This window comes from Urocitellus parryii, chromosome 9 (assembly GCF_045843805.1).
Source record: "Urocitellus parryii isolate mUroPar1 chromosome 9, mUroPar1.hap1, whole genome shotgun sequence".
Classification (NCBI taxonomy): domain Eukaryota; kingdom Metazoa; phylum Chordata; class Mammalia; order Rodentia; family Sciuridae; genus Urocitellus; species Urocitellus parryii.
The window spans coordinates 11,042,982-11,052,325 of record NC_135539.1 but is presented as its reverse complement, the minus strand read 5'-3'; the positions used below and the strand labels follow the sequence as shown (position 1 = coordinate 11,052,325).

The following is a 9,344-nucleotide window of genomic DNA, read 5'->3' as shown; positions in this document are numbered from 1 at the left end:
TGATAAAGCCACGTGAGCCTTGTGTTTGCCTTCCGGCCTGGAACTCAGATTGAGTCTGTTCGGCTTCCAGTTTGATGAAGGTCAAAAGTCCCATTCCTATTTTATAAAACCATGACTGTGTTGAGCTTGGTATCGTTTTCTGTGGTTAGTTCGACTTTTTTGAAAAGGTGGGTTTTGTCTTCTCACTTGCTGCTTATGGCTGGTGGTCAAATGAGCGCCGATACCTGCTGGGCACTTGGCCATGTTGTAGCTCTGTGTCGGCAATAAAGAAGACACACAGGGAACACTCGCCCTTGTGAAATTCAAGTTTCATAGCTGTTTGCTTAATAGAGTATTCCCCATCCCACTCCACCTTTAACAGTTTCCTGGGGAGGACAAACCCCAGGAGTTTGAGGCCAGCCTGGGAAACATAGTGGGATCCCATCTCTAAAATAAAATAAACATTATTTCCTGGGCTGGGGATTTAGTTCAGTTATGGTAGAATGTTTGCCTAACATGCATAAGGCCCTAGGTTTGGTCCCCGGCATCACACACACACACATACATACATTTAAAAAAAGTTGTTTACTGATTTCCAAGGTAGTACATGCTTATTTATTTGGGGCAGGGAAAGAAAAAGAAATGAAAATACAGAACAACAGAAAAACAAAACAAAACCCAAATCACTCCAATCCCCACATGGGGAATACACTTTCAGTATTTTAGTGTGCTGTTCACTGGTCTTTTCTATAGTTTTTAAAAAAGTATTGACACACTATGATTTTTTCATAAGGTTTGTGCCATGTCATTAAAACAAAAAGCCTTTTGGAAACCTCCTCTTGTATTAGACAAAATTTTCCCCCCAATCCTGGGGACTGAACCCAGGACCTCCAGCATGCTAGGCAAGGGCTCTACCACTGAGCCACACCCCAGTCCATTTTATTTTTCATTTTTTTAAAAACACTTTATTTATTTATTTATTTATGTATGTGGTGCTGAGGATCGAACCCAGAGCCTCACATGTGTTAGGCAAGCGCTCTACCACTGAGCCACAACCCCAGCCCCCTCATTTTTTTTTTTTTAAAGAGAGAGTGAGAGAGAATTTATTTTTTTTAGTTATCGGCGGACACAACATCTTTGTTGGTATGTGGTGCTGAGGATCGAATCGGGGCTGCACACATGCCAGGCGAGCGCGCTACCGCTTGAGCCACATCCCCAGCCCCTTTTTTCATTTTGAGAGAGGATTTTGGGATGTTACTCAGGCTGGTCTGGAACTTCCAATCCTCCTGCCTCAGCCTCTTGGGTAGCCAGTATTACAACTGTGCACCATTATACCTGAACAGATGCCACTGTGTAGATTGCCAACTTTTAGATTTTGGAGTATTTCCTGTTTCAGTCAATCCCTGTGGTGGGATGCCAAAGAATAAATATTCCTCCCAACGCTTTTTAATTTTTCTTTGGCTGGATTTGGAGAAATCCAATCACAAGGTCTAAATATTTCACATGGACACCCATTATGGTCCTCCTAAGCCACCTGGATTGACAGCAGGGAGGAGATGCGAGAGGCAGCCCTGATCTCAGCATGTCTATCTCTGCTGGCACTAAGAAGCAAGTGCCCAGTCTACCTGTTTGGCCAAATCTTCTTTGTCCTCCCTCCCAGAGATCTGGTATTAATTCATCTTAGAAGGGGGTTTGGGCAGTGTGGGAGGCCAAGAGGTGGGGGTTGGAGGTACAGGTCTGGGATTCTGTGATCTAAACTGGGGCCAGCTGTACCCATGCCAAACAGCTCCCACTTTTTCACTGAGAAAAAATACCAGTAACCCCATAGGGCCAGGGATGTACACACTGTGGGTCCCCTAGTGTCTCTGGCATTCAGAGTATAAAAAGGTAAAGTTAGGCAGTCCTGGTGCCTGATGAGCAAACAAGGAAGAACATTCTCCCTCTTTCCACAGAAGACACCTTGGCTCACTGTGGGTCTGCATGAAGCCTGAGACTTTAGTAGGACCAGCAGATTATATTGGGCATGTGAATTTGTGTTTCCTAAACAACTAGTTTTTTTCCCCATACAGAGCATTTATCTGTATAAAAATCTTTTATTTTTATTTCAAGTAATTTCTCCAAACTTTAAGATGAAAAGTTTGAGTGAAATCTTCACTTAAGGGTGGAAGGGGTTTATGAATGGTTCATGGAGCTCCCCCACACTGTGGATGAAAGTTTTCCTCTCCAGGCAGTCCACAGCTCACACTTCACACCTGCAGTTTTCACACTGAGGAAAACAAAGGCCGCCCTTCCTCCCACTCTGTGTGCACAATTACAGCACTTGGTATAATTATGCCAGCTGCTCACATACCACAAGAGGACAATAAAGATTACACATTATACAGTGCGAGGTCAATTTATAAAATGTTTCCTTCAATGCATGAATGCAGAGTCTATCCTGGATATTACAGATTAAATTCTGAAAAACAAAACAAAACAAAACCCCAAAGCAATGCCTTTAAGCAGCCTGATGCAGCTTAGCCTGAGGGGAGCTCTGGGTGCTGCCTGATAGCCACTCAAATCCCAGCTCAGAGAAAGGGAGCCCCACCCCAAACAGAAAACAAACAAACAAACAAACCAACAATAACAACGACAAAAAAACAGTGAGGAAAAGCCGACCATCATTCTAATCTCAAACTGAATCATTTTAGAGGTTTCCTCTGAAACCCAGCAACTACCCAAGGAGACAGAATTGTTGATTGGATTCTGGGTTTTCCCTTTTTTTTTTTTTTAAATGTGTAACTTTTTATGCCTATGACAAAAACCCTATCTCTGTCTTCCTAAATTTGACGTACAGGACAGGCCTGGCCCAAACAAGCCTAGTCTTGGCTCTAGGAACCTGTCATTAACTGAGGCAGGGAGGGAGATGCCGATGTGGTGGCCTTCTGACGTCATCCACACTGTGTCCTCTGAGGACCCTGAGTCCTGCCAGCCATGGTGGCCTGAGCCAGCCAGGTCCCTGTGAGGCGGCGGCTGTGTGGGCCACAGACAGTCCTCCAGGTACTGGGGTGTTAGTCTGCTGCCATGGTGTGCCACAGGCAGAGAAGAGAGGACCTGGTTGAAGCCTTTGTCCTACAAAGCAGCACCTTGTTTACCAGGGGTAGAAACAGGAAGTCTCCTCTTCCCTCACCCTCCAAAGCATCCGCTCAGGCACTGGGGAGACTGGAGGACCCGCTCAGAGCCTGGACAGCGCCAGTCACAACACTTGCGTTTCCAGTCTTCGAACTTCCTTGACCACGAGATCAATGTTAATGATTGGGTTGAAATACAGGGCCCAGTAAAACAAACAGTTGCACACAAACTGGGGGATGAGGGGCCAGAACATGGCCACAAAAAGCCCCTGTGTTGACACTTTCCAAAAATGGCTCCACATCCTCTGAGGAAGTGTCCTGAAAAGAGAAAAGAAATGGTTCAGGGCAGTTCAGTGCTCAAGGGCTCAGGTCTGGGTTGCGCTCTCCCCGTCTCTGGCCCACAGAGACCTTGTCTTCTGACCCTAGGGCCTGAGACACACCTTTGCACAACCAACTCCTTTTTGGCTCCCAGGAACAGACTATGGGTGCTTCCTCGGGGCACTGCTGCCTGGTCCTTGCACCACACACCTGGAACCTGAGCCGTTCCATCGCCATCCCACTTCTATGTGTTTCTTTCTTTCTTTTTATTTATTTATTGTTAATTTTTTTTAGTTGTAGATGGACACAATATCTTTATTTATTTAATCTATTTTTGTGTGGTGCTGAGGATCGAACCCAGCACCTCACACTGAGCCCAACCCCAGCCCTTCTATGAGTTTCTTAACATAACATACTTTCTTTGCGAGGCTGTAGGTTCTTAGTATAGACTGTTGTATTTTTACCAAAAGATATGCAGGGTCCCACAGAGAGCCAGGGGTGTAGCAGGGTCATAAATATGCATACTCTCTGCAAGAATAAATGAGTTTGCTGAATAAAAATCCACGAGGGATTCCTGGCAGATTCTCAGAGCCATTTATTTGGCTGCTTCTGACTGATGATGTTGAGAATCCTGCAAGTCATGGATGTCGGGATGAAAGAAAGTAGCAGATGTATTACTTCTGTCTACTCAGTATTTGTCCCCTTCTGGGAAAAGCTTCTGAGTTTTGCTTTCCCTCCCCTAGTCTTCCTATTCTGGGTGGGCAGGGGGTACTGGAGATTGCCTGAAGCATGCCACACACTTTGCCACACCTCAGCCCTCCTTCCTCTATTCTTTCCATGTGGAATGATGGGTCAGGGTGGAACCAGCTACTAGCTGTGGGGTAAACACATGCATGAGCCTGAACAAGGAAAGTCCTGCACATGGGATCCAGGCTGGGCCAACCAGAGCAAAGGCACATGGGCCCTGAGACTTGTTACAAGTGTCACGGGGAAAGAAGGGCTTCCATCCCACCAGGGGGAGGCTGGTAAGGTGGTCCAACCAAAGTCTGGAGCAGCAAAAGGCTCTCATGTGAGAAGAGCCAATGACAGGCTAAATTACAGGAAAGAATAGCACCAGGAGAGGGAGACAGTCAGCCTGAGGACAGCACCTGGGTCTCGGGGGCCAATCCCACCTGCTGCCCTGAATAGGCACTTCCTTTTTAGGAAAGCCAATTTAGGCTAGTTTTTGTCACTTGCAACCAGAGACTGTCTCGTCTAATGCTCTCATTTCCTGAATCAATCTAGAAGCTATTCTTGTCCCAGTTGGTGGCAGAGCATGGTCAGATGCATGCCTACAGAATTCCCTAACAGGTCTATGTTCTAACATACTACTGTTTTCCACAAAGGACTCTCTTCTTCTCACTTGCTTATTCCTTAATTAGTAAAATCCTTCACATATACACACCCTATGGGAATTGTGGTTTGGATCTGGAATAGAATGAGACTCACAGGTTGAAGGCTTGGTTTCAGTGCAGCAATATTCAGAGGTGAGGCTTTTGGGAAGTGATTGAATCATGAGCTCATCAACAGATTAATCCATTGATGGATTCAGAGCTATTGGAGGTGGCAGAAATTATAGGAGATGGGACATGGTTGAAGGGTGAGTCCTTGGTAGCATGCCCTTGGGAGCTACATCTTGGCCTGGGTCCATCTTGTCCTTGCCTCTCTCACTCTGCTTCCTGGCTACCATATGTGAGCAGCTTTTCTCTGCCACACCCTTCTACCATGTTGTTTCTGCCTCACCATGGGCCTGAGAGCAATGAAGCCAGCTGACTATGGACTGAAACCATGATCCAAAATAAATCTTTCTTTAAGTTGTTTTTCTCCCTTAGGTATTTTGTCATAGCCACAGAAAGTTGAATAACAACATGATCTGTTATTATGTGGGAATAAGATATATAGGAAAACACTTTAATAACAATGAACACAAAGAACCCCCACCTCCTAAACAGGTGATTTTCCTATTCACTGCACATGCAGTATTTCTCAAACCAGAGTCTGAAGAGTCTTGGTAGAAGAAGGAATTTTTTTCCCTTTTCAACTATGTGAAATGCTTTGAAGACCTTTCCCTTACTTGTTGTTTCTTTCCCAGCCCTGTTGCTTCAACCCTCTTCTACATAGAAACACACTTACTTGAGCTCACTTCTTGACCAGATCCTCCAAAAAGAAAATAACTCCAAAACCGAGAGTAGCATGGCGTTAACAATGAGAAACCGTGATGTCCAGTAGTGGACCTCCAGCCAGTCCCAGGCAAATTCAGCAATCAGCTGGTATGGGAGGAAGGAGTATTTGACGAGGAATTCCCTCCACTGTTTCCAAGTGGGCTCTCTCAGATCCTCAAAAAAGAACACATCCAGACACAAAAATCATGTGGACTGATTTTGATACAAGATTAATCAAGGAGCGTCATGTTTGTTAAAACACACACATACATAAGAACCTAACAATCTAAAATAATAATTTCAGCCATCAAATTCTCTTATAATAATGAACCTTAAAGTAGTTAATTCTTACCAAAAAGGTTGATCTGGGGTGCTTGTTACATAACGTGGAAGCTCAGAAGTTATATCTAGACAGGCATGTGTTATGAGCAATAGAGTTGAAATGACTTTAAATTAACCAGCGTTTTACTCTTTTGTCACTGTGTGGACAACTCAAAACACTTCCTAAATTTGACATCTTAGCTGTGGTAGAATGATAACAGAGCAGGGAAATTAAAAACAGACATCTACATACCTTAACAAAGTAATTTTTTGGATTTGTGTGTGTGTTTTGCAATACTGGGGATTAAACTTGGGAACGCCTTATCATAGAGCTGCATCCCAGCCCTTTTTATTTTGAGAGAGGGTTTGGTTAAGTTGCTGGAATTACAGGTGTGTGCCACTGCACTGGCTAAGTTTTCAATTATAGACATTTGCAAATAAAAAAGATAGCTTGTTGGGCTGGGGCTGTGGCTCAGTGGTAGAGCACTGGCCTCCCACATGTGAGGCACTGGGTTCAATTCTCAGCACCACATACAAATAAATAAAGGTGTTGTGTCTATCTACAACTAAAAATATTAATAAAAAATAGCTTGCTGACCAAGTATGGATTGTTACAACTTGTTAAAAGGGAAACATTTTACAATTTCTGTGCTCCAAGTTGAGAGATAACAGCTGGAAACTGAGTATAGAGGAAATACTGTGTAAATTCATTACTCAGGTTTTAAACTGCATTTAAGGACTGGGGGGTAGCTCAGTGGTAGAGTGACTGTGTAGCATGCGCAAGACCCTGGGCTAAATCCCTAGCACTGTAAAAAAACCTTTTAAAAACAAAACCTAAAAACTGCCTTCAAGGCTGAAGTCACTTGAGTGAAGGTAGTGTTTAAAAAGGTTCTTTGGAGATTTTGAAATTGTTTCAATATTGGACAGGTATAGATTACATATAACAATTCCTATACCCATGACACTTTTTAATACAAACAGATCAGAAGGATTAGCCCTATGGGAAGCAAAGCAAAGGACTACTCTCAAATGACCAACTAAACAGGGAGAAATCACCCCAGTGAACAGTAAGGCACATATGAATCCTGTCTTGTGGAAGGACAGGTAACCATCCTTTTGGGGTCCTGTCAGGAGACAAGAAATTGCTTTTTTTTTTAAAGGAATATTTTAAGTCCAGAGGGTTACCCCTCTGGCTATGCAATGCAAAAAACTAAATGGGTTTCTGGGTGTGGGGAAAGTCTTACTTCACTTTCTTTGGCAGGGGCTCTCCCTGCAAAATTCACTGAAGGCTAGTTATCGGTTGCTCTTCCTTGACAGCCTACAGCCACAGCTCCGATTCCACTCCAGGCACTCTGCAGACCTACCAGAAGCTTGGTGACGATGTCCTCCCCGGAGCTGTCTTCCTGCAGAGGGCAGATGGTGTGGATGAAGGGCAGGAAGGTATCTGTGTAGTCAAACAGGTACAGGTACAGCAGACCAAGTCTCGGGGAGCTCTTGAGGGCATACAGCAGGAACAGGGACCTGCCTGGGTTCACGGCCTGCAGAGGACAAGGCAGGCACAGGGCCATTACAACCACAGTGGCCAGCTCCCCACCTGTGCTCCTTCAGTGGTCTTGTGTCCTTTGCCATCAGCCTTTCTGCATGGTGTGCACAAACAATGGGTGAATGAATGGCAGGAAGAGGCCAAGTAATCCATCTGTTGGGCTACTCTGTAGAAAAATCCAATCTCTATTGGGGGCTGTTGAGAAGCTTAGAACACCTTTTGGGAAAGCAGATTGGCAAAATATATCAGTCTTAAATGTTTAAGTTAACCAATCTGTAAGTGGGCACCACTTAATGAAAATAATCTTTTAACTAGAGAAGGCTTCACATTTCATGTTGTGCTGTGTGTTAACAGTTAAAACCACAGATATCTGAGCCCTAAGCAAAGCACATGAGATATTATGCATGGAATTCAAATGTTCATTAAAATGTGAGTATGAGCCAGTCATGGTGGCACATGCCTGTAATCCTAGGGATTTGGGATTGGCAGGAGTATCCAAGTGCAAGGCCAGCCTCAGCAATTCAGCAATAAAAAATAAAAAATAAAAAGAGTATAAGATGCTTTAGATAATGCTAACAAAGTTAGGTGAAAAAAGACTCATGGATATGTAGCAAAATGATCTTGCTGGTGTTAGCACCAGGACAGCAGGGTCTTACTAAGGTCTGTAGTCCCTTGATGAGGAGCACCTGGCTTTTAACACACAGTCAATACATGTTTGTTGCATGAATCAACAAACAAAAGGGCTTTTTAAAACTATTCATAGGATAGACTAAGAGAAAAGAGAACAAACTGCAATGCTAATTGTGTTGATTATGGGCAATTTCTTCACTTCTGTAAATCTTTCAAAATTTTATTATAGTGAATAAATATTTATTTTTTCCTAATTAAAAAACTTTAGAAATGATTCAATTTATTTGACTCTTAGTAGCATCAAATAAAATGGACACTTAAGGGTGGGAATTGGCTCAGCGGTAGAGTGCTTGCCTAGCATGTGCAAGGCCCTGGGTTCGATCCTCAGTACCACATAAAAATAAATAAAATAAAAGTATTGTGTCCAACTACAATTAAAAAATACATGTTTTTTAAAAAATGGACACTTCACCAAAGAAGATATAAGTATGGCAAGTAAGAGGTGAAAGATGGTTAATGTCATTGGTTTAATGCATATTAAAATGACAGTAGAGACAACTGTACACCTATTAGAATGGAGAGTAGTGGGAGGGAAGGCTTTCAAAGGGTCAGGAGGAAACTTCTGGGAGTGACAGACATATTGTATCTTTTTTTCCTAGTCTTTCACTTGCCAGATACAGTGGCAGATGCCTGTGCCAAAATAAATTTCCCATTTGTTCTGGTTAATATTAAGAGCACGTGTACATATTTTAATTAGATGGTCACTGTGTGTTCATATTTAGAGGGTCAGAAATGTCATGTCAGTATTAAAAGCCATGCTAGGACCAATATTGGCTACATAAAGTCTATGGTTTAACTATATTAGCTGAATTAATAGTTTATGATAGGGCTGGGGATGTGGCTCAAGCGGTGGCGCGCTCGCCTGGCATGCGTGCGGCCCGGGTTCGATCCTCAGCACCACATACAAACAAGATGTTGTGTCCGCCGATAATTAAAAAATAAAATATTAAAATTCTCTCTCTCTCTCTCTCTCTCCCCCTCTCTCTTTAAAAAAAAAATAGTTTATGATAAAAAAGAAGTAGGATTTTTTAAATTAAAAATAAACAATACAAAACAAACTTTCCAACTCAGGAACTCCATACCTGTTCTTTAAAAAGTTTGAAATAAGTTTTTTAAAAAGGCAATAAATGCACACAGTATTTTTTTTTTTCCCTCAAATGATGCAGAGATGATTAGCTGACA

General features: G+C 43.0%; 1 protein-coding gene across 1 annotated transcript in view; it reads right to left on the bottom strand.

Moving 5' to 3' along the window:
- Positions 1-583: 583 nt before the first annotated feature.
- Bfar (bifunctional apoptosis regulator) overlaps positions 584-9,344 on the bottom strand; it is a 29,427-nt gene continuing 20,666 nt past the window's right edge. Inside the window, exons 6-8 of the mRNA XM_026409244.2 lie at positions 7,294-7,467; positions 5,580-5,782; positions 584-3,407 (exon numbers count right to left, since the gene is read on the bottom strand). Of these exons, the coding sequence (XP_026265029.1) occupies positions 3,215-3,407; positions 5,580-5,782; positions 7,294-7,467 (570 nt within the window). The 3' untranslated portion in view covers positions 584-3,214. The remainder of the gene's footprint in view (positions 3,408-5,579; positions 5,783-7,293; positions 7,468-9,344) is intronic.